The sequence below is a fragment of the Diospyros lotus genome, chromosome 14, assembly GCF_014633365.1.
Source record: "Diospyros lotus cultivar Yz01 chromosome 14, ASM1463336v1, whole genome shotgun sequence".
In the NCBI taxonomy this organism is placed as follows: domain Eukaryota; kingdom Viridiplantae; phylum Streptophyta; class Magnoliopsida; order Ericales; family Ebenaceae; genus Diospyros; species Diospyros lotus.
The window spans coordinates 15,814,981-15,841,690 of record NC_068351.1 but is presented as its reverse complement, the minus strand read 5'-3'; the positions used below and the strand labels follow the sequence as shown (position 1 = coordinate 15,841,690).

The 26,710-nt window shown below is 39.0% G+C and overlaps 1 protein-coding gene across 6 annotated transcripts in view; it reads right to left on the bottom strand.

Moving 5' to 3' along the window:
- Positions 1-26,710, bottom strand: part of LOC127790280 (uncharacterized) — a 36,977-nt gene that overhangs the window by 9,627 nt on the left and 640 nt on the right. For 5 of the 6 annotated variants that reach the window (XR_008020748.1, XR_008020751.1, XR_008020750.1 and 2 more), the window contains exons 3-6: positions 26,430-26,534; positions 3,599-3,706; positions 3,265-3,336; positions 3,108-3,158 (exon numbers count right to left, since the gene is read on the bottom strand). Coding sequence is in view for 2 of the 6 variants with exons in the window: in XM_052319684.1 (XP_052175644.1) it covers positions 3,108-3,158; positions 3,265-3,336; positions 3,599-3,706; positions 26,430-26,534 (336 nt within the window). In the remaining 4 variants the exon portion in view is untranslated. The remainder of the gene's footprint in view (positions 1-3,107; positions 3,159-3,264; positions 3,337-3,598; positions 3,707-26,429; positions 26,535-26,710) is intronic. The other variant, XM_052319685.1, reaches the window with a different exon arrangement.

The window sequence follows — 26,710 nt, the reverse complement described above, 5'->3', positions numbered from 1 at the left end:
TGTTATTCCAAAATCAGTGGAGGAGGCACTAAAGGATCCACATTGGAAAGAAGCCATGTTAGAAGAAATGAGGGCCTTGCACAAGAATCAAACTTGGGAGGAGGTGACTCAACCCAAGGGAATTAAACCAGTGAGCTGCAGATGGGTCTTTAATTTAAAATACAAAGCTGATGATACTCTTGAGAGATACAAGGCAAGGCTAGTGGCCAAGGGTTATACACAATCCTATGGGATTGATTATCTTGAGACCTTTGCCCTAGTAGCAAAAATGACAACAGTTCGAGTTCTCATCTCATTAGCAGCAAATTTGGGGTGGAAACTACAACAATTAGATGTTAAAAATGCATTCTTGCATGGGGATTTAGAAGAAGAAGTATTTATGGAATTACCTCCTGGATTTTCTCATAACAAAGAAGGGCAAGTGTGTAGATTGAAGAAAGCATTATATGGACTTAAACAGTCTCCACGAGCATGGTTTGGGCGATTTTCTACAGCAATGCATAAAATGGGATACCGGCAAAGCCGAGGGGACCACACCCTCTTCCTCAAACACACGAAAGATAAGGTAACTGCTCTATTAGTTTATGCTGATGACATTGTTGTGACAGGAAATGATGAAGCTGAGCAAGAAGGCCTAAAACGAGATCTTGCTAAGGAATTTGAGATTAAAGACCTTGGAAGGCTAAAGTATTTCTTAGGCATTGAGGTGGCCTATTCTCAAAAAGGAATCTACCTATCTCAGCGTAAGTACACTCTTGACTTATTGACTGAGACTGGATTGCTAGGAGGAAAGGGAGCTCAGGTTCCAGTAGACCCAAACATCAAGCTACGAGAAAATTACTCTGGAGAAGCAATAGATAAAGGGCAGTTCCAAAGGTTGGTAGGGAAACTGATATATCTCTCACATACTAGGCCGGACATAGCATTTGGAGTAAGCCTAGTAAGTCAATTCATGCACAGCCCCAATGAGGAACACATGAACGCAGTGAAGAAAATTCTTCATTATTTAAAAGCTACACCAGGCAAAGGCATTCTTTTTGCACCGGGAGTTGGTCTAAAAATTCAAGGGTACACGGACGCTGATTATGGAGGTTCTTTGGTTGATAGACGGTCCACAACTGGGTACTGCATGTTCCTAGGAGGAAATTTGGTAGGGGTGTTCACGGTTCGGTTTGGTCGATTTTTGACATTTTTAATACGCCAAACCGCTTGTGCGGTTTTTTATCAAACCAAACCGCGCGGTCTGGTTTGGTGAGCAAAAACCGCACCGAACCGCACCGTATTTGCGGTGCGATTCGGTGCGGTTTCCGCGGTTTGTTCAAAATATTCAAAATATTAATCCACTCATTTTTGTAGTGCGATTTTCATGGTTTAATAAATTATTTCATCAACTATTTAATTCATAAATTAAAATAAATAAAATAATCTTTTATTTATACAATTTGTAAACAGATTGTTTTTACAAACTATTTGTATAAAGAATCTGTTTGTAAACAGATTGAATAAGATTGTTTTTACAAACTGTATAAGATTGTTTGTAAAAACAAACTGTATAACAAACAGTTTGTAAAACAGAACAAATTGTTTACAATCTGTTTACCAGATCTATTTTTCTGGTTTGAGAGTAAATTGTTTTATAAATTATTTTATAAATTTTTTATTATTACATTATATTCGGGCGGTTCGGTTTTAAACCGAACCGAGAAATCCTCAAACTGAAAACTGCATGGTTTGAGGATTTCTCAAACCGTGTCGGACCGCTCATCTTAAAAAACCACGCGGTGCGGTGCGGTTCGGTTCGGTCGGTTTCCACGGTTTGTCGGTTTTTTTGAACACCCCTAAAATTTGGTGTCTTGGAGGAGTAAGAAACAAGGAGTAGTAGCACGGTCAAGTACTAAGGCAGAATTCAGAGCTATGGCTCTTGGTGTGTGTGAACTCTTGTGGCTGAAAATTATCCTAGAAGATTTAAAGATTCAAATACCATATCCGCTTGAGCTTCTATCCGACAATCAATCAGCAATCAATATTGCTCATAATCCAATACAACACGACCGAACCAAGCACATTGAGATTGACAAGCATTTCATTAAAGAAAAACTAGAATCCAGGTTACTACAAATTTCCTATGTTTCAACTAATCAACAGGTGGCAAATCTTCTTACTAAAGGATTGCCTATTAGGAAATTTGAGGAACTAGTAAGCAAGCTGGGAATGGAAGACATCCACTCACCAGCTTGAGGGGGAGTGTTGAAATATCCGAGATAACCGAAGATAACAACCAGCCGAGATAAGTGATAGATTGTTTGATTGTTTAGATTTGTTTAGATTATTGTTTCAGTTTTTACTTTTATATTTATCTTCTTGTTGTATTTAAATTAATGTAATCTAGTCCTAGATAGAAGGAATGTAATCTAGTCCTAAAATATAGGATAATTCTTAGGAACCTCTTGTATAAATTTTATCATTGACATCAATAAAATCATAAGGAATACCGGTTCCTTTTCTCAACACATATATATACAAAAAACTTCTATCAGCTATCTCCTAAAATCTAGTAATTCAAAAACAAATTTGAAATTACAATACAACATCAGATAAGATGGGATTTTAAACTTGAAAGTTAGTTTATCTCCTATCTTTATGGAATAGCTGTAACTTGTTTTCTCCTTTTGAATTCATCCTCTTCTTCTTATCACCTTATCTCTTATTCAAACTTTCAGCTCTTATCCACTGTTATTATCATCCCTTTCAATTCGGAATTTTACTTCTTTATCAGAATATCTTCCTCAACAGTAATGAAAATGAACCAGCTCATCAGCAGTAACAATTGCCACTATCTAGTGTCTATAATAAGAATGCAAATAAGGCCTAAAAAGGGCATCTCCAATGCATGAGGATCCACGCTTTGCCAGAGTTGGGGGAGAGTTGTATTTCTACAGTCTTCCCCTTGTTTTTTTTTTTTTCGGCAAAAGACGACGTTTCCACAGCTCAAACCCGTGACATTTGGTCACAGAGGAGCAACCTTATTGTTGCTATCAAAGATTGCCCTAAAATACAAATAAGGCATAAGGATACTAAAAGATTTGTACTTGAATCAGGAGACTTACTTGAGCATAATCTCCTATTGCATAATCACGTACGAGAATATAACCCTCAGGCTGCACGGTGAGGTAATCATAATAAGTCAAACCAAAAATATAAAATAGTGCAAATACATGAATGACCAAAAAATAGCCATCTCAACCAACACAATGTCAGAGCTACCTTTAATACTTTCCTGATATTCTGCAATATCATATGCATCTTTTTTGGACAAACTGCAGACAACATAAAAATCTGCTTAACATGTTAGGCGCTTTATATAAGCAGTGATGGTGTACTTTAGAACCATAATGGAAATAAAACTCATCCGACTACTGGGAAAACTCAAACCATCATTAAGATAACAACAATAAACGTAAATAAGATATACTGCTCTGTTTGCTTCCCACTTTCTTTTCTTTATTTTATTTTATTTATTTATTTTTTTCATGTGTGCCTGGGAGTGGGGGTGTTGGGGAGTTGTACCATAAATTAATTTATTCAACAGCATCCATACCAAGGTTGCAACATCAACAGAAGAAGGCATCACTTTGTCACAAAGATCATCCTCCACTACATCACAAACAAATGCATTTACTTGTTCTTCATTGAAATCCACGTGTGACTGCATTCAGTTGAACAATGGTAGTTAATTATATTCTGCCAGTCTATTCCTTTAACAAGGATAAACAATAGAAAATACCACCATGAATTGAAAATTAAAATGAGTAAGCACAAAGATATGCTGCAAGAGATTGTTGGAATTTCTTATAATTAGAAGTATTGATTAAATAAATTCAGGAACAGGAATAAAGGAGTGCCTATCACCACCCCAATGGGCTGACTGGGGGTATGCTTGTAATTGGCTTAAACCAGCCAATAAAGGGCAGTAGTACTCAAGTAGTTAGCACTGTAACCACTTGTACATTCTCGGTTATAACCGAAAGACTGCCTATAAAAGAGGCTGACGTATGAGGATGGGAATTATGAAATGTGATAAGACAAAATTCTTTCCCTCCAAATTTTTTTCCCCTCCTTTTCTCTCTCTCAATTCTCCCTCCTACTTTCAAATTCTCCCTCCCCTTCAATTCAAATCCCTATGGCTACAATTCTTTCCAGAATTGTATAAGTCTCAAATCCGAGACTTAACATTTAGGTATCAGAGCCGGTCACCCTCAGCAACAAAGGCGGTGATCAGATCAAGCAATTGAGGTGATCTAGCAGTATAGAAGCCATGGCAGAAGGTACTTGTCTAAAGCAGTTGGAGACACAGATGGAGGCGCTAGAGTTTAGAATGAATCAGACACACGAGGAGGTCACTCAAGGAAGAGAGGATCAAATCGCTTCACAGGGAGGGATGCAATGTGAATTGGAGAAATATCAAGAAACAATTGAGCAGTAAGGGCAGAGGATCAATAGGATGTTCAACATGTTGTCCTCTCTACCTCAATTCAGGCTGCTGCCTGAATTTTCACCCTTATCATTCACAGATCCTAGACATTTCCGCCACGGAATCCTACCGCGGCCCCCAGGTATGGAGGATCCAAATGAGCCATCAGAAGAGGACACCGAAGTTTAGGTAAGAGGAATTACTTCCCACGCTAATAGTCATACCCCGATGCCATAATTAGAGATTCCCCTATTTGATGGATCCAAGCCTAGGTGGTGGATTCGTAGGTGTGAATGATTTTTTCAACTATACAATGTCATGGAAAGGCAGAAGGTAACCATGGCAGCAGCCTATCTCAATGATACGGTTGATTCTTGGTAACAAGGGTGGACCAAGGCTAAGGAGATGGAGGCAAGGTGGAATGAGTTTGCAGAGGAGTTATGTGAAAGATTCAGGGAAATGAACATGTCTGATGTGATTGAAGAATTCAAAATGTTGAAACAAGTGGGAACGATGACTAAGTACTTAGATAAGTTTGAAGAATTGAGAGCATTGATGTGGAATACTCAGCCATCCTTAACTGAGCAGTATTTTGTGTCAAACTTTGTGAGTGGCCTAAGGGGTGAGCTCAAGTCGATGGTAAAGATGATGATGCCTACTATGATAAGGCAGGCTGCAAAGAAAGCCAGATTGTAGAAGTTAACATTAGAGGCCATATTTGAGAAGAATAAACCGTAGCCTAAGTCAAATTCCAATCCTCAATAAACTATGGGAGTGAATTTGAAAGGGACAAGAACAGGGGTTCGTTTGGGCCTCCTAAGATCAATACTAATGTGGCTAAGGGAACCACAATGGAGCAAAGAAGGCAGTTGGGACTCCGCTATAGATGTGGTGATCATTACAGCCTAGGTCATCAATGTAAGAGACAATTGTTGAAGATGGAAGGAATGGAAGAAGAGAAAGAAGAGGAGGTTGCTAGGGAAGTAACTAATCCAATAGAGGAAGCAGAGGTTGAAGATGAGGGAGGAGAGATCTTTTTCCATGCATTGTGTTGGAAGAATCCGAGGCATGAAAGGTGGCATACATGGCATGGATTAAACTCCTAGATTAAGAAGGAGTTCTTGAAGATAATGCTAGCTAAAATCTAGGAATGTTTTAGATATTTATCATGTATATTTTTAGTTTAAATATATATTATCTACTGCTGTAAAGTAGGAGAGATTTTAGGAGATATCTTAGAGAGATTGAAGGAGATTTTTTAGGACTTTTGCTGTATAAATTCTCCCTAAAGCTTATGTATTATTCACGGGTAAAAGATTTATTTTTACCCTAGCTATTTCTTCATGGTATCGGAGCCATCTCCTGTGGCACCTGATTTTCCCCATTAATCCATCTCAAGAAGTCGGGTTATTACTCCGAGATGGAAAACGACTCCAACAGTGAGATAACCACCTCTAATCCTCCTCCAGTGAGGACTTTTCCTTTGGTTCCACCTCTCTCAACAGCCTTAGACAGTTCGTCTCTCCAAATTACACAACACAAACGGAATGGAACTAATTTCCAAGAATGGTTCCAATTAGTCTTGTTGGTTGTTAGAGGCAAAGGCAAGGAAGGCTACCTAACTAGAGATACAACAAGGCCAAGTTCAGAATCTGCTGCTTCAAGCGTTTGGGAGGCCAAGAATGCCATTATTATGGCTTGGTTAATTAATTCAACGAAGCCTAAAATCGGTAGAACATATCTCTTCTACAAAACAGCTTGTGAGATATGGCAGGCTGTCCAAGAGATATATTCTGACTTGGAAAACACTACTCAATGTTTTCAAGTTTGATCTCTCATTCGAAACACAAAACAAGGTACAAGCTCGGTCACTAAATATTTTAATATTCTAACAGCTTTGTGGCAAGAGATGGATCTCTTCTATGAGATTAAATGGGCATGCATAGCAGATGATAAAAAATATGGAAAGATGATGGAGAAAGAGAGAGTATTTGATTTCCTTAATGGATTAAACTCAAATTTAGATGAAGTTAGGGGTCGGCTGCTAGGGATGAAACCTTTTCCAACCATCAGGGAAGTATTTGTTGAAGTTAGGAGGGAAGAAAGCAGGAAGAAAGTCATGTTCTCAAAGTTGGGACACTCGTCTAATGAAGTCTATTCCACTGCATCATCCTTAAATACTTTTAGGGGAAAGACTCCTCTATCTTCTAGAGGGGAAACTGCAAGAGAAAAACAATGGTGTGACCATTATAACTGGCCCTATCACACACCAGAGAAATGCTGGAAAATCCATGGAAAACTAGCTAACTAGAAGCCTAAGAATTAAAGAAGAGGAGGACAAGCTGGAGGCCAATCAGTCTATATAGTGGAAGCTAAGAAAGGGAATCCAACACCTCTTACCATCACAACAAATCAACTGGAATTATTACAACAACTTCTCAGCCAAACAAAGGTGACTAAATCAAAGAATGCAGAAAATCCTACTCTTATGGTTTCTTTGGACAAAAGGTAATATTGCCTATTCATTTATATCTCAAAGAATACCTATCAGCAGTTGGATCATAGACACTGGTCCCTCAGATCACATGACAAGTTCTTTAAATGTATTGTCCAATTTTGAATCATGTGATAAACCTATAAGTGTAACTATAGCTGATGGTACAATATCCTTTGCAAAGGGAAAAGGAACAGCTGTGGTAGGAGGATTAATACTAAAATCAATCCTTTATGTCCCAAACATGCAGTGTAATTTAATATCAGTAAGCATATTTACAATTGATAGGGTCTGCAATGTGATATTCTCCAAAGAATTTTGTGTTTTTCAGGATCTATCCTCGGAGAAGATGATTGGGAGTGCTAAGATAAAAGGAGGGCTCTATCAAACACCAAGGCATGATCATTCTGCTGCTTCTAGGACTCGATTTTTATATTCTTTAGCTCTTGTTTCAGATTCAGACATTATATTATGGCATAAGTGGTTAGGACACCCAAGTTTTGAATATCTTAAACACTTGTATCCTTCTTTATCATGCAATAAAATTCACAATTATTCTTGTAAACAGTATATTCTTGCAAAACGGACCAGGATACCTCATCCTAATCATGTTTATACTTCTTCCACACCTTTTCACTTAGTTCATAGTGATATTTGGGGGCCTTCTCGAACTACAACCCTCACTAATACACGATGGTTTATCACCTTTATTGATGACCATACAAGGGTTTGTTGGGTTTTTTTGATGAAAGAGAAATCTGAAGCCTTTTCTATATTCAAAAGGTTTCATCATATGGTGCAGAATGTGTTTCAATCCTCAATTCATGTTTTGAGAACTGATAATGGTGGAGAATACTTTTCTAATGAATTCAACACATACTTAATTGAGAATGGTATAATTCACCAAAGCTCATATCCTTATAACCCTCAACAAAATGAAATTGCCGAAAGGAAGAATTGTCATCTGCTTGAAACAGCTAAAGCAATGATGTTTACTACTTCCATTCCAAATTCATTTTGGGGGGAAGCTGTTTTGACCTCTGCCTATCTTATTCTTCGCTTACCTTCCAAAATCCTAAAGTTTAGGACCCCTTTGGCTGTTCTCCTTGATGTTTTTCCTCATCATGCTAGAATTCTAAACTCTCTCACTCCTCGTGTGTTTGGATGTACTGTTTTTGTTCACCAAAATCCATCCACTCCATCCAAACTCGATCCTAAGGCCATCAAATGCATTTTTGTGGGCTACTCTCCAACACAACAAGGATACAAATGCTACAATCCTAGTACCCACAAATTTGTTGTTTCCTATGATGTTTCTTTTCTTGAAAACCAGCCTTTCTTTCAGCCTCAATCTCAACCAGCCCATGTTTTAGAAATAGCCACCAGTTGGAATTCTCTATTTTTGGATACAGCTTCTTCTCCTTCTCTTCCTACTGCTTATCCTAATCTTGTGCCTGAATTTGATCAAGGTCACATAAGAGAGACCGAGCCCAGAAGAGTGATCAAATTCAAGCTGAACCACCCTTATTGGTATATTCAAGAAGGCCATGTGACCCTCAACATTAGCAGCAGCACATGTCATCTGAACTGAGGGTAAGTCCAGAAAAGGCAAAGGAAAAGGAGGCTGAAATTACTAACAGGGAGAATAGAGGTGAAGTACAGCAGGAGCATGAGCTAGAATATGATCTAGATGTTCCCATTGCTTGGAGAAAAGGAGTCAGATCATGCACCAAGTGTCCTAAGTATTCTATTTCAGAATTTTTGGGATATTCAAAGTTGTCTCCTAAATTCAAGGCATTCACAAAAAATGTTGATGATGAGGTGATTCCTAAAGATATCTACAGTGCACTACAAGAGAAAAAATGGAGGAAATCAGTTATGGAAGAAATGCTAGCCCTGGAAAAGAATAGTACTTGGGAAATAATGGATCTTCCATATGGAAAACACACAGTTGACAGCAAATGGGTGTTCACCATAAAGTACAACTCAGATGGGAAAGTAAATAGATACAAAACAAGGCTTGTAGCTCAAGGTTTTACCCAAACATAAGGCCTTGACTATGAGGAAACATTTGCACCGGTGGCCAAACTTAATTCTATCCGTGTATTATTGTCATTGGCAGTCAATTTGGACTGGAGACTCCATCAACTAGACATAAAAAATGTCGTCTTGAATGGTGAGTTGGAAGAATAAGTCTACATGAGAATTCCCCCTGGTTTTGAAAAAAAAGACACAAGAAGAAAGGTATGTAGATTGAAAAAATCATTGTACGATCTAAAGCAATCTCCTAGGGCATGGTTCAAGAGGTTTAGTGACACACTAAACCACCTAGGATACAAACAAGGGCAAGCGGATCACACTCTCTTCACAAAAGTTGATTGCAAGGGTAAGATTGCAAGGGTAAGAGAACAATCCTAATAGTCTATGTAGATGATATAATCATCACCAGAGATAATGATCAAGAGATAGAAAGATTGAAGCAACAACTAAAAAAGGCATTTGAGGTAAAAGACTTGGGAGAGATGAAGCTTGGGTGTAAGCCTACAGGCACTCCATTAGAACCCAACTGGAAAAACAAAAAAGAAGATAATGAGGAAAAACCAGTGGAGATTGGAAGGTATCAATGTTTGGTGGGGAAATTGATTTATCTTTCACATACACATCCAGATATTGCATATGCAGTGAGTATAATTAGTCAATTCATGCATTCCTCAACCAAAAGACACTTAGAAGCTGCCTACCATATCCTAAGGCATTTAAACGGGACTCCCGGGAAGGGAATGCTATTTAACAAAAGCAAGGATAGAGGAATAAGAAACTTTGCAGATGCAGATTGGGCTGGATCAATTGAGGATAACAAGTCTACATCAAGGTATTGCACTAAGCTTTGGGGGAATTTGGTCATATGGAGAAGTAAGAAACAACAAGTTGTCTCTCGTAGCAGTGCTGAAGCCGAATACAGAGCCATTGCACAATGTATTTGTGAGGTAATTTGGGTGGAAAGGTTCATGGAAGACTTATCTATTCTTATAACTAGACCTAAAGTACTTTATAGCGATAGTAAATCAGCTATAAGTATAGTAAATAATCCAGTTCAGCATAATCGGATGAAACATGTTCGAATTGATAGGGCATTTTGTCGAGGGGGAGCTGGAAAATGGAGACATAAACTTAACTTATGTTCCCACCAAAGATCAAGAAGCAGACATCTTGACCAAAGCAATGCAAAAGCAAGGTTTTGAAGTGATTAGAAGCAAGCTGAGAATGATTGACATCTATTCACCAACTTAAGAGGGAGTGTTGGAAGAATCCAAGGCATGAAAGGTGGCATACATGGCATGGATTAAACTCCTAGATTAAGAAGGAGTTCTGGAAGATAATGTTAGCTAAAATCTAGGAATGTTTTAGATATTTATCATGTATATTTTTAGTTTAAATATATATTATCTATTGTTGTAAAGTATGAGAGATTTTAGGAGATATCTTAGAGAGATTTTAGGAGATTTTTTTAGGACTTTTGCTATATAAATTCTCCCTAAAGCTGATGTATTATTCACGGGTGAAAGATTTATTTTTACCCTAGCTATTTCTTCACATTGAAAGGAGGGCTTGTGGGAAAAATCATCAAGGTAAAAGGGCAATCAGGAAGGAGGAGGTTGATGGTTTTAATAGATAGTGGCAGCACCCATAGCTTCTTGAATGAAGCCACTGTCACTAATCTAAAGTGTAAATTGACAGCCACAACGCCCCTATCAGTTACATTGGCAAATGGAAATCGCATGTACAGCCATTACAAATGTGTTGATTTCAAATGGCTCATGCAAGGGCAAGAATTTTCAATGGACCTAAGGGTCTTGGAGCTGGGGGGATGTGACATTGTGTTGTGGGGTTGATTGGATGAGGACAATTAGCCCTCTAACATTTGATTTTAATAAATTGGAGGACACAATTGATATTGCAGGGAAGAAGCTAACATTGGTGGGAAGCCTAGAGACAAGGGAATGTAAGCTGATCTCGGGGAAAAAGTTACAAAAAATGTTGAAGAAAAGGAAAGTATAGATCTCCCAACTATTCTCCATCCAAGCTATGGAGGTGGAAGAAGAAAAGTGCACAGCAGGGGGAGATGTAGGGAATGAGGAGGCAGAAGCAAAATTGCCCCACGATGAGGTAACCAATTTGGACACCCTCAACTCACTCTTGATTGAATTTAAGGATTTGTTTGTTGAGCCTACCTCATTACCTCCTACCCGAGCCTTGGATCACTCCATTCCCCTCAAACCTAACTCTGAACCAGTGAATATCCAACCCTACTCATATCCACCAATACAAAAGTTTGAAATTGAAAGACAAGTCAAACAAATGCTAGCCTCTTCTATTATACAACCCAGCCAAAGTCCCTTTACCTCTCCAATTCTTTTGGTCAAGAAAAATGATGATACCTGGAGGTTCTGTATAGACTACTGCTAGTTAAAAACCCTAACCATCGAAGACAAATTTCCAATTTCTTTGATAGAAGATCTGATGGATGAACTACACAGAACCACTATCTTTTCCAAACTAGACTTGAGATTAGAGTACCATCAGATTAGAATGCACCCTAATGACATTCCTAAAATTTCATTTCATACCCATTAGCGCCTATATGAATTCCTTGCCATGCCTTTTGGGCTTACTAATGCCCCTGCCACTTTTCAAGCCCTAATGAACCAATTTTTGCACCCTACCTAAGAAAGTTCATCCTAGTATTTTTTGATGCCATACTCATCTATAGCCTAAACCTAAAACTACACCTAACCCACCTGAGGATAGCTTTTGAGATCCTTAAATTCAATCAATTGTATATCAAAATGTCCAAGTGCCTATTTGCTAAGAAGAAAGTGAAGTATTTGGGCACGTGATATCTGGAGAGGGGGGAGCACCATTATTGTTAAAATCTCAATTCAACGTATACGATTTTACCCATTAAAATCTCTATTTTATGCGATTTTACCCCAATTCCGATTTTGCATGCAATTTGAGTCGGAAGAACTACACGGAGCCATTATCTTTTCCAAACTAGACTTGAGATCAAGGTAACATCATATTAGAATGCACCCTAATGACATTCCAAAAATAGCTTTTCGTACCCATCAGGGCCTATATGAATTCCTTCCCATGCCTTTTGGGCTTACTAATGCCCTTGCCACTTTTCAAGCCTTGATGAACCAATTTTTGCACCCTACCTAAGAAAGTTCATCCTAGTATTTTTTAATGATATACTCATCTATAGCCCGAACCTGAAACTACACCTAACCCACCTGGGGATAGCTTTTGAGATCCTTAAATTCAATCAATTGTATATCAAAATGTCCAAGTGCCTATTTGCTAAGAAAGAAGTGGAGAGTATTTGGGACACGTGATATCTGGAGAGTGGGGAGCACCATTGTTAAAATCCCGATTCAATGCATACGATTTTACACATTAGAGACCCCCAAACGATTCAAATTGCATGCAAAATCGGAATTGGGGTAAAATTGCATAAAATTGAATAAATTATGCAAACTAACATTTGATTTGTGATAACTTTAACCATATTTTGATTATGGATGGATGAATGATGATAAATGGACTTAATATTTAAAAATTTCATATTATTTAGTATTTTTGAAATTGATAAATAAAGTAATTTTGAATAGGTACATGCATTTCATTTATAATAAGGAATAATTAGGTTATTAAATAATATTAATTCATTTTTATAAAATTATGTTATTATAAACATATATTTACAAAAATTAAAAGGTTTTTTTAATTGTCTCTAAAATTTTACAATTTTACAATTCGATTTTACGATTTGATTTTATAGACTCTTTTTCGATCCCACGTAAAATTCCGATTTTAACTACCTTGGTTAGCACATATCCAAAGAAAATCTTAGCCATGACAGAATAGCCAAGACCCACAACAGTGAGGGAGTTAAGGGGCTTTCTTGGATTGACCGGGTATTATAGAAGATTTCTCCCCTATTACATAATTATTAGCAAACCTCTGACAGGGCTGTTGAAGAAGGATAAATTCCAATGGAATTCAGAAGCAGAAGTTGCCTTTACAAAGGAGGCCATGAGACGAACCCCGGTCCTTGCCCTACCAGACTTCTCAAAGACAATTGTAGTGGAAGTTGATGCTTGTGAAGTGGGTGTAGGTGCAATGCTCATGCAGGAAGGGAGACCACTAGCATACATTAGCCAGGCCTTAGCCCATAGACACTTGGGACTGAGTGCACTTGAGGTATTTGTTACAACAAAGAGTGCACACCCAATTACAGAAAAAAGGGGTATCCAAACTACTTGGATTAGACTACACAATCCATTACAGACAAGGAAAGGAGAATAAAGTGGCTGGTGCACTTTCTAGAAGAGAAAGGGAGGTTTATTGTAGTGCAATCACAGTTATAGTACCAGATTGGGTGAAGGAGATTACAAAAAGTTATGGGCAGACAGAATGGGTCAAGGAATTACAAGGGCAATTGGATATAGAGCCAACTGGAAACCGAGGGTATTCACTCTCCAATAGTTTGATACATTACAAAGGCAGGATAGTGGTGGGCAATGACTAGAGGTTAAAGGAGAGAATTTTGCAATCCCTCCATGACTCCCCATTGGGGGGACATTCGGGAATTAAGGCTACTTACTATAAGGTGAGTCAACTTTTCTTCTGGCCGAGGCTAAAGAAAGAGGTGATGTCTTTGGTGTTGGCTTGTCTTACTTGCCAGAGATGCAAACATGAGCATGTGGCACTCCTGGGGTTACTCCAACCCCTTGCCATCTTTGAGCAAGCTTGGGAAGGGATATCGATGGATCTTATAGAGGGGCTTCCTAAATCAGAGGGCAAGGACGTGATTTTGATGATTGTGGACTGCTTAACCCAATTTGCCCACTTTGTAAGTCTTACTCATCCCTACACAGCTCAGGAGATTGCTAGACAATTCATGGATTCAACAACCAAGATAAATAGGGTCCCAAAATTGATAGTGTTTGATACAAATAAGATTTTCACCAATAATTTATGGCAGGAACTGTTTGAAGGATTGAGAGTGGGTTTACATATGTCTACAACCTATCATCCTCAAATGAATGGGCAAACGGAGAGGGTAAACCAATGTTTAGGGGCTTACTTACAATGTATGTGCTTTGTCAAACCTAAGAGTTGGAACAAGTGGCTATCTATGGCACAGTGGTTGTACACTACAAGCTACCACAGTGCTCTCAAGAAGTCCCCTTTCAAGGCACTATTCAGGTATAAAGCCCATGTCTTACCAACTCTGATGAATACCCCCACCACAGTAGATGCAGTGGAGGACTATCTACAACAACGCTAGAAGATGTTACAATTGCTGAAGAAAGAGTTGACTAAGCCCATAACAGAATGAAGTAGGTGGCTAATAGGAAAAGGAGTGAAAGAGACTTCAATGTGGGTGATAAGGTATACCTCAAAGTCAAGAGGTTCCTCAAGCACTCCTTTTCAGCCACTTCAGCCTCTAAGTTGAGCCCTAAGTACTTTGGGTCGTTCCCTATACTTGCTAAGGTGGGCAAGGTAGCCTACAAGCTACAATTGCCAGAGGGAATACCTACTCACCCGGTGTTCCATGTGTCTTTGTTAAAGAGAGCAGTAGAACCCAAGGCCATTGTTAGCCCACATCTCCTTACAGTAGACGAAGACATTGAAGTAACAGTGGAACCCAAAGCCATTGTAGACCGAACAGTTATCTCCAAGGAGACACTGCCACTCACTGAAGTGTTGGTCCAATGGAGTCACCTACATCCAGACCATGTGTCATGATCCTAGGGCTTAACCTAGGATCAGTTTGGGAATCGGAAGAATCCGATTCAGCTATGGCCAAAAATAGAAGGAAATTAAGGAAGAAATTGGAAGAATGAGGGAGAGATTAGAAGACATGTTAGGGGGATTAGAAGAACAAAAAAGAGGGAGATGAAGATCAAGAAAGGGGAGAGAATTTGGAAGAGGAGAAAAACAAATTTCAATTCATTGATTTTTTGGATGACAAAACAAACCATTACAACAACCTTTTATAGGCATATTTGCCTTCTAACAGCCTAGCACATGCTCCCATGTGCTTCTAACCACTTGTTAAAATATCCTTAACAAACTATTTTATCCTATTACAATAATACCCTTTTATTGCTCATATGGTCATAGCAATTCCCCCCTCTTTAAGAGAGTTCTTGTCCCCAAGAACTTGTCGGGAGTAGCCATTGCTCTTCATCCAATTCCAACCTTCTCTATACAGATCATCCTCCTTTCTTTCTTTCTACCTCTAGGTCTCTTCCTCTTCATTCTTAGGTTTCCAAGATTAATTCCAAGTATAAATTGGCCCAGAATTTCATTAGGAAAACTTCATTACCATCCACTACAAGTAAGGAGAGCAGATCTACAACCATAGTTGCTGTTATTGTACCCCCATTCAACCCACAGCCATGCTCTGCTGCAAAAATATCAACAACAGCCTCGAAATGCAGCAATGGGGACTTGTAGACTTGCCTTGAATGCTCATACCAAGGCTGTTTGTGAGCATTAACATTAGGAGCTACTGCAATCTCAATTCCAGCCAACGATTTCTCAATGATTGACACTTGGCCGAGTGTCCCAGCACTAGTAAGAGTGCTTGAGAGGTTGTCAATTAATTGAGTGCCTTCCTCCAATTCCTTTTCCTCACTTTTTTCTTCCTCCTCCTCTTCTTCCTCTTCCCCTTCTTCCTTAAAGTTGGACTGCTCTTGTTGCAGAATCCCAAAAACATCACCATCGAGAACTTCTTTTCCCTTTTGTTGGCTGCAATTCCCCTCTATTTGGACTTCTTTTTCAGCAATATCAAATGATCCCTCTGCATTGGCTGCCCTATCAATCTGTTCATTACAGGTTCCCTTTGAAGGATGTAATCCATCACCAATATCCTCTCTGATGCTGCCAACATCCTTCTTGATATTGCTGCCCAATTCAAAATACCCAAGCACATTCTTGGAAGTTAATGATGAATCAGTTTCCCACCTTCTTGTCTTCTCCTTCGACTTCTCCATTTTAAGAAACTCATCTTTGTTAAAACTTCCATAATAGTCATCAAAATATTCGGCTGGAAAACTGTAATGATATTTCTTAGATAGTATCATTGCAAACTCCTGCAACTTTTCACGTATCATTTGGCTGAATTCTTTGCTCGTATCATGTACCCCACTGCTTGCTCTCTTGTCCCATTGGTTGATCTCATTCTCAAACTTCTTTTCCATTGCTCTTCAATAGTCAAATCTGAATCAGGCGCAAGAGAAGTCGACTGACACAGAACAAGCAAAATCTTCTTTGGAATTGGCTTCTATGAGTTGGCGGAATCACAGCCAAGAAGCCTAGGCCAATGGACTGCAGTGCCTGAAACTAGATTAGCTCCAATTTTGCTTTCAATACTCGCCTAATCCAGCTGCTCCATTGTGCCTCCAAAATCCGAGCCTGACCATTAAGAAATTATTAGAATCGCAATCAGAATCACCAGACCTTCTTCGCCTTCAAAATTTGTACAAGAGCTCACTGCTGAGATCGCTCGGCTCGTCTTGTTCGGAAATAGTCGGAATTCACCGATGATCTACTGTGACCTATCGCGATGATCACAATCGCTATCTGATTTCCAACCCAATCGATCTGTCCTGCTGAAATTGCCGCAACGCCTCTGATAGCGATTCTATACCCCACCTTCGACAACCCAATTTGGCCTCCGAGATTCACTCGCCTCGCCTTCTAGTTCGACTACAGCAACTCGGACAACAACAACAAATCACCCTGTTATTCCACCTTCAATGTCGCTCCGCTTCCGATCCCATACTTGCTGCTCCACTCTGATCCTATGGTCACCCTCTTGAGTCGCACGCTCCCGACTGGAATCACCTTGCTTCCAGAATCAATTTTTTAGGGTCACCCGTAGCGACTGTGGATCAGACGCTAAGAATTTCCAAACTCTAGCAAACTGAACAGCTAAGCAACGGATCCGATCGGAACTGTTTGGTCTTGCTTGCCCACAACACCAAGTCACTTGCACCCCCAAATCCATTCGTGGACCTCGTTTAATGCCAAGAACCTGCTGGCCTTGCTCGTCTCACCGTGCTGGACCCAATTGCGATTGCCCAATTCTTGGTTAGAGGAATTCGGCTCTCCGAACGAATCCTCTTACAGTTTCAAGTCGAAACTGAGGCTCACATTTGATCAAAATTTAGCAGCCTAAGAATCGTTACACTCGCACCAATCAAGACTTACACTGCCGCGACCCACACCCAATCACCGTCCAATGGCCGAATGACCCTGGCTCGGCTTCGGAATGGAAACGACTCTACCTGGATTGAACGTTGTAACCACCGTCGGCAATCGATCCGCTGAGAACGTTGTAACCACCGTCGGCAATCGATCCGCTGAGAATCAACTTCCTGGGATTCCCTCGGTCCTTCAAAGTCGTCTTCAGCAACCGAACTCACCTTCGACTTTGATACTAGGAGTGGCGAATTGCAAGTGTTGTTCCTCTTCAAGCCGAACCTGCTGCCACAATTTCCTTCTCAGGCCACAGAATCAAATTCCGAGATTTAGCCAAAAATCGCCTAGAATCAAATCACCGTAGGAACTCGCCGATAATCACCGTCAGAACTCGAATCAACACCACAGCCAAGGATGGACTACTCTGATACCATTTGTCATGATCCTAGGGCTTAACCTATGATCAGTTTGGGAATCGGAAGAATCCGATTCAGCTACGGCCAAAAACAGAAGGAAATTAAGGAGGAAATTGGAAGAATGAGGGAGAGATTAGAAGAAGTGTTAGGGGGATTAGAGGAACAGAAAAGAGGGAGATGAAGATCAAGAAAGGGGAGAGAATTTGGAAGAGGAAAAAAACATATTTCAATTCATTAATTTCTTGGATGACAAAACAAACCATTACAGCAACCTTTTATAGGCATATTTGCCTTCTAACAGCCTAGCACATGCTCCCATGTGCTTCTAACCACTTGCTAAAATATCCCTAACAAACTATTCTATTCTATTACAATAATACCCTTTTATTGCTCATAGGATCATGACACCATGCTACCTGAGAGTACCTACCGAACCTATTGAGGCAATTTCCACAGGAAGCTCGTCTCTTGTCCTTTCTTGGGGACAAGAAAGATTTTAAGAGGAGGGGAAATGTCACGACCCCAATGGGGTGATAGGGGGGTATGCTTGTTGTTGGAGAGTCCTAAGTGAAATAGGAGTGTTACAAAGAGATAAAGAAGACTGCAAAAGTGTTGGAAAGATAAGCAGAAAGTTTGAAGATTGAAACTCCTAGAAATCAGGAGAAATAATAGGAGTAGATTTGATTGTTATATTTTATTGTTTATTGCTTAAGTTCTGTTATAGTTTATCTTATTGTTGTATATTATCTCCTTAATATTAGGACTAGATAGCTTAGAACTTGTATAAATAGATGTCTATTCATTGAATCAATTAACAAGTTTGAGTTCTACAAACTTAGTTGAAGTTCTCGGGTGTTATACCCTTAGAACAAAATCTGTTCATGGTATCAGAGCTCAGCTCTATCTAGCCTCACGATCCAAGACAAATGGATCTACAAGGCCGTGGGAATACAACTCCAATTGCAGCGGAGTCATCTGATAGTTTGGCTCTTCAACAATCCTCAATTCCAGCGACTATGGTGTTTCACAACACCCTGTCATTGGACAGCAATACCTTGAAAATCATCCAACATAGGTTAAACGGGAGAAACTTTAGAGAATGGTTTCAATCCGTAACCTTGGTGATAAAAGGCAAGGGAAAATATGGCTACCTAACCGGGGCAATTCCAGCACCACCAGAAGATTCAGGAGATTATCAAAGATGGGAGGTAGAAAATTCAATCTTGATGGCTTGGATCATCAACTCTATGGAGCCAAAGATAGGTCGACCCTATCTTTTCTATAAAACGGTGAAGGAAATTTGGGAGGTTGTTCAAAAAATCTATTCCGATCTTGAAAATACAGCCCAATGTTTCGAGGTTAGAACTGCAATTCGGACTACCAAGCAAGGCAGCCTCGGCGTGACAGAATACTATAACAACCTAATGGAGTTATGGCAAGAAATGGATCTATTTTATGATCCTAACTAGAAGTGTGCAGAAGACAGCCAAAAGCATAGCAAGATGCTGGAAAAGGAGAGAATTTTTTATTTCCTCCAAGGGCTCAATCTAGATTTGGATGAGGTAAGAGGAAGACTTCTAGGCACTAAACCATTACCATCCCTTCGAGAAGTGTTTGCAGAGGTAAGACAAGAGGAGAGCAGAAAAAGAGTAATGCTGCCATCTATAACGAAACATAACTCAGGATCAGCCCTTACTACTACAAAGAAGGAAGATAATTCTAAGGAGAAGCAATGGTGTGAGCACTGCGACCGACCCTATCACACCAAAAGTACCTGCTGGAAGTTGCATGGAAAGCCCCCAAACTGGAAACCTAGGCCTAAGAAGGAGAAAGAGAGATCAGCCTATGCAACAACAAGTGCTCCTACTAGTGAAAACAGAACAGGTATGAGTCTAACTCATGATCAGGTTGAGTTTCTACAGAAGTTGTTACAAAACTCTCATATTACAAGGGAATTGGAGGATGTTGCACTAGGTCACTCAGCATCTATGGCACAAAAAGGTAATCAGCCTTTGTCTTTGACCACTAGAAAGATAAATAAGGATTGTTGGGTGGTAGATACCGGAGCATCCGATCATATGACCGGATTTACTGCCACACTTGATATCTTTCAGATTGAAGAAAATGGGCTAAATATTTTGATGGCTGATGGAACACAATCATTGGTAAAAGGAAAGGGAAGTGTTTATGTGGCTTATTTATTGCTCAAATCAGTGTTATATGTGCCAAACTTAGAATATAGTCTGTTATCAGTGAGCAAATTAACAAAAGACTTGGATTGCATTGTGACATTTTTTCCTTCATATTGTGTTTTTCAGGACCGACTCTCGGGAAAGACAATTGGCAGTGCTGAGGAGAGGGATGGACTTTATTGGCTTTCCAATAACAAGAATTCTCCTAGTCAAGTTCCACATAGGTTTTCTCTTACAGCTAGCTTAGATTCTAAAATTTTATTATGGCATAGACGTCTTGGTCATCCTAGTTTTCCATATTTGAAACGCTTGTACCCCAATTTATTTATCAATAAAGAAAAGTTGGTACTCAAGTGTGATCATTGCATTCTTCCCAAACAAACTCATAGCACTTGTCAACCAAATCCATATACTCCATCAAAACCATTCCATTTGATTCATAGTGATATATGGGGCCCAGCTAGAATTCCAAACTTAAATGGTGCAAGATGGTTCATAACATTCATTGATGACCATACAAGATTATGCTGGGTATACCTAATGAAAGAAAAATCTGAGGCATGTGCTATTTTTCAGATTTTCCATAAACTCATTTTGAATGTTTTTTCAGTCCTCTATTTGCATTCTTAGGACTGACAATGGCCGAGAATTCTTTTCTTATCCATTCACCCAAAATCTAACTACCAATGGGATCTTTCACCAAAGTACTTGTCCTTACACCCCTCAACAAAATAGAATAGCTGAAAGAAAAAATCGACCCCTACTTGAAATGGCTAGATCTCTTATGTTCACAAGTTCCGTTCCAAATAGATATTGGGAGGAGGCAATCTTAATAGCAGCTTATCTCATCAATAGGCTGCCTTCCAAAGTCCTAAAATACCAAACCCCCTTGCACAACCTTACATCTATTTTTCCTCACATTCGGATTCTAAACAATCTTCCTCCCAAAGTATTTGGATGTGTAGTATATGTCTACCAAACCAGTCCAAATCATCATAAACTTGAACCAAGAGCCTTAAAGTGTATATTCATTGGGTATCCTCCTACTCAAAAGGGTTATAAGTGCTTTTGTCCAACATCACAAAAAATTATTATCTCATGTGATGTAACCTTTGTGGAGAATGAGTTATACTACTCAAATACCACACCTCAAATGAAGGACAACCATTGGGATCCTACTATTCCTATGCCCATTTTATTTCCAGTCCTTCAACCCATTCCTAATAATGATTCAAATCCAACAACAACTGCTAATTGTCCTTAGCCAGCCTCGTTGGAGCCTCACTGTCCGAGACTTCCTCCCTCTCATGAATCTCTAAACCCAGCTGGACCTATGGAAATTGATATAGCAGAAGACTTGAACATGGAAAAACCAATAAAAGTCTATTCAAGGCGAGGTAAAAGTTCAGCTCCTCAACTCAGCCAACTGTTAGAACCGAGGGAAGGTCCAACAACTGAGGGAGAAAATAATGCTGCTAACAGTGAGTTAGATCTTCCTATTGCTATAAGAAAGGGCATCAGATCATGTGTGAAACATCCAATCTCCAATTACTTGACAAATTCCAGGTTATCTCCTAAATTCAGGACCTTCATTACTACTTTGGATGGAGTGAGTATACCTCGAAACATCCAAGAAGCCCTAGCTGATTCTAAATGGAAGAAGGCAGTGATGGAATAAATAAGGGCACTCAAAGGCAATCACACATGGGAAGTGGTTGATAGTTCGAAAAATAAGAAGATCATTAGCTGCAAATGGGTTTTTACAGTTAAATACAACTCAGATGGAAGTGTGGACAGATATAAGGCGAGGCTTGTTGCCCAAGGTTACTCTCAAACCTATGGAATAGATTATGAAGAAACCTTTGCTCCAGTTGCTAAATTAAACTCCATTAGAATATTATTGTCTATTGCTGTGAATTTAGATTGGAAGCTATTTCAATTTGATATCAAGAATGCATTTCTAAATGGAGAATTAGAAGAAGAAGTGTATATGAAAATTCCACCCGGGTTTGAGAAAGAAGAGAGGATTGGCAAGGTATGTAAGCTTCATAAATCTCTTTATGGTTTAAAGCAATCTCCTAGAGCATGATTTAAGAAATTCAGCTCTACTTTGACTCAATTCCGTTACCCACAAGGGAAGGCTGACCACACTTTATTTATTAAACATACCAATGGAAAAAGATGCATTTTGATTGTGTATGTAGATGATATAATTGTTACAGGAGATGATGTTCAAGAAATTGCAGCCCTAAAACAGAAGCTAAAGGCAGAATTTGTGCTAAAAGACTTGGGAACAATGAAGTATTTTTTGGGGATGGAAATTGCAAGGAGTAAAGAAGGTATGATAATATCTCAAAGAAAATATACTCTTGATCTTCTAAGAGATACAGGAATGATGGATGCAAACCAAGATACACTCCCCTAGAAAGAAATTGGAAATATGTGAAAAAAGATAATGATCCTCAAGTGGATAAGGAAAGGTATCAAAGACTAGTTGGAAGACTAATCTATTTGTCTTTAACTCATCCAGACATAGCTTATTCTGTGAGCATCATAAGCCAATTTATGCATGTTCCAACACAACAACATATGGCAGCTGTATACCACATTTTGAGGTACTTGAAAGGAACACCAGGTAAGGGATTATTGTTTCAAAAGAGTAATGAAAGGGGGGCTGAAGGATATTTTGATGCAGATTAGGCAGGATCAGTGATGGACAGCTAGTCTACATCAGGTTTTTGCACAAAATTGTGGGGCAACCTAGTCACATGGAGAAGCAAAAAACAATCTGTAGTGGCAAGAAGCAGTGCTGAGGCAGAATTCAGGGCCATTGTCCAAGGAATTTGTGAGCTAATTTGGTTAGTAAGATTAATGGAGGATCTACAACTACCTCTAACAAAGCCAACAAAGCTTTACAATGATAGTAAATTAGCTATATGTATTGTTAACAATCCAGTACAACATGATAGAATGAAACATGTCAGGATTGACCGAAGTTTCATCCAATGGGAAATTGAAGAAGGAGACATCAAATTGACATATATTCCTACAGCAGAACAGGAAGCGGATGTGCTCACCAAATCCATGACAAGATCAAGTTTTGAGACTCTCATTAACAAGCTAGGAATGAGAGATATCTATTCCTTAGCTTGAGGGGGGGTGTTGGAGAGTCCTAAGTGAAATAGGAGTGTTACAAAGAGATAAAGAAGACTGCAAAAGTGCTGGAAAGATAAGCAGAAAGTTTGAAGATTGAAACTCCTAGAAATAATAGGAGTAGATTTGATTGGTATCTTTTATTGTTTATTGCTTAAGTTCTGTTATAGTTTATCTTATTGTTGTATATTATCTCCTAAATATTAGGACTAGATAGCTTAGAACTTGTATAAATAGATGTCTATTCATTGAATCAATTAACAAGTTTGAGTTCTATAAACTTAGTTGAAGTTCTCGGGTGTTATACCCTTAGAACAAAATCTGTTCACTTGTAATTAGCTTAAACCAACCAATAAAGGGCAATAGTACTCAAGTAGCTAGCACTGTAACCACTTGTACATTCTTGGTTATAACCAAAAGACTACCTATAAAAGAGGCTGATGTATGAGGATGGGAATTATGAAATGTGATAAGACATAATTATTTCCCTCCTTTTCTCTCTCTCAATTCTCCCTCCTGCTTTCAAATTCTCTCTCCCCTTCAATTCAAATCCCTACGGCTACAATTCTTTCCAGAATTGTAAAAGTCTTAGATCCGAGACTTAACAGTGCCAAAAGCAACAAGAACAAAGATCTAAAGCATTTAATGGGAGAAATAGATTTAGTAGCATAAAGGCTCTGCAACTTAATGGTAGTTTAAGCAAAATTAGTATTGTTGAGAAGAAAGGAACAAGGGTAGACAAATGACTCATTTGAGAACACAATACATAAATAGTTGTGGCCCATGTACTTTAAAGAAATACAATGCAGTCAATTTTCATGTTCATGAATTATAAAATTTTGCCTTTAGTTCACAAATCAACAACTCTAAAGTATAACCAAGAGATCTAAAAATGAAAAAGAAAACCACCAAGGCAATGGAACAGTGTCCCTAAGAAATCCAATATCAATTCCATTTCTCACAAAATTTTGATCCAGGACACCACCCAATCCTTCAGCCCATGCACTAGCCACCAGGGGTAACGTGTTGGCCTTGACTTCCTCCGTCACTTCATCAAATACTCCCCCACTTTCCTCTTCTAGCCTTTCAGTAGTTGCATCTTAAGGTATTATTTCTTCTTCTAACTTCTCAATCACTGTAGCAGAATTTCTCTCCAATTCCAGAAATTCCTTGTTGCCTCCTGTAATTCTTGTCCTCTGATTGACTGCATCAATCATCTCTTGTTTTGGACTTCCGTGATTATCATTTAGAACATCCTCATCACGAAATTCTTTTCCAAAGGAATCAAGGAATTCCTTTATTTCTCCTTTTGCTCAAACATCCTAGATCAAACCTTCGAAATTACTATTGTTGCTGCCAACACTGTCGTTACAGTCACCCTCCTCGTCAATTCTGCCTAAATCATAATACTTCTTCTACTCAAAATCGGAGGTCAGCAGTGAATCAATTTTTTGCCATCTTAACTTCTCATTCGACTGCTCCATTTTAAGGAACTCCTCTTGGTTAGAACTTCCGCACTAATCATCTAAAACATTTCTTCTTGATTTATCGAAGAATTCAGCGGGAATGCTGACCTGATACCTCTTAGACAACATCATCCAAAAATTCTGTATCTCCTCGCGTATAACACTGCCTATCTCCTCGTGCATTCTGTTGATCTGATTATCTAATTTCTTTTCCCATGTCTGATGCTTTTGGCCAAATTCCTCATGATTTATGTTGTATCCAACTGAAAATACAGCATTCATCTACTGCAATCAAGACTCCACTTGTTTCATGTGTGCACTACTCCCCATGGTCGACATCTCACAAACAAGACACTTCGAAGACCAAGGAGTAAGAGTTCTATGCGTATTGAATCCACACCCTTCCATGAGCTAATCGGCTCTAAATTAGAATCGCCTCAATGCAATTCAATAGCCAAGGATCACCCGCTCTTCTTCGCCTTTCCAATTTGACCAAAGTTAACTAAAATTCAAAGCCGAAATTAACCTTCGTTTCCCCTTACTCGTAGCCTAGAATTCAATTAGAATCAGCTTCTGTGGAATTCTCTTCACTGATTTGCTACAAGGCCAAGCATCGCATCAACCCTGCTCGCCTAAAAAAAAAAGAAAATCAAACAACATTTCCAAATCACAAGCTGAGAGTCGCCTGTAGCTGAGCTTACCCAATCGCTTCTTGCAACTCGACCAGCTCTGAGAACCACTCGCTCTGTGCCGCCTGCAAGTTGAAACGAGATGTGATCGTCAGGCCTTGCGCCTTCTTCGATCGGTTCTATTACTGTCCTTCAAAGTCGCCTCAATCAGTTATAAGGAACACCTCACTTGGTGACGATCTGTCCTTAATTCCTTATGAATCGGATTGAAAATGTTGGCCCATCGGTTCTGTTGAAGCTTCTTGATAGTTCACTTGTATCATCGAAATTTAACAACTAAGGACTGATCAACTCTGTTTGTTGAATCAATGTATCTGCCTCAATTCACATCTAGAATCAATTGAAATCATAGCCGAGGATTGACGGCTTTGATATCAAATTGTCATGTACCTAGGGTTTAGCCTAGGAGTTTGGATTGGAACTCGGAAGAATCCGAGGGGATTAGGATCAAGAACAAAATGATTGGAGAGGGGAATTGAATAGAAATAAGGGAAGATAATAGATAGAAATGAGGGAGAGTTGCGGATCAGAATAGAGAAAGGGGAGAAATTAGAGAGAGAGCAGAGGGAAACGGGAGGGAGATTGAGAGATAATTCAAGAGGGGGAAATGAGAGAATTCATTCATCAATTCAAACATAATCCTCCCATCCTCAGCTATGGCTTATATATAGCCTAATAGCCTCCCACATGCACCCATGTGCAGAACAACAATAAGCATAACTTCCTATAACTAAGGACAAAGACCTATAACAGAAAAGGGAAAGAAAATTACAATTATTGTATAATGCAAGTAAGTTAACTACTACTATATTTACTAATCTATCCTTGGGAATCCTTGGGATTGTGACAGTAGATTTCTTAACTTAGAGGTTGGAACTCTTAATATGAATGATGCAATGAAATGTGGGCACATTACCCTTCGGAATGATGGGATATCAATTAATGAACTCTATGAACATTTCCAATATAATTATGTTTACTCATTCTCATGAATGCGAATGGATGAATTACTATAAAGGATGGTAGGCCTACTATTCCCTAGTGAGGCTTAGAGTCCCATTAAGGAATAGGACTGGCTACAATCCCCTAATTTGGGTCGTGACAGGATGAGTGTAAATTAACCTACTTCTAGATTTAAAAAGAAAATGAAGAATAACATATGAAAAGGAACATTTTTCTTTTGATGTAAAGCAATACGAAACATAATTTACAGAAAAAATAAACTCTAATAGAGAACCAACAGCATACAAGAGCGAGAGACACGAACCGTAAGAAGTTTGATAGCATGGGTCGAGAAGTCACAGGCATGAACAAAAAGTTTAGGATATCTGGCAACGAGGGGAAAAATAGTATTTCCGGCTCCACAACCAACCTGTCACTAAAAATGTGGCATTGGTTTTGTGCAGTGATTAGCAATTGATCTGAGAACTACTTTTGAAGAGGAAGAATATGAAGCGTGATCGCGAGATTCAATCAAGACGCTGAACTTACTTAAATAATCAATCCACTGAAAACTAATCACTTCCATTAGCTAAATGGACCTGTTTC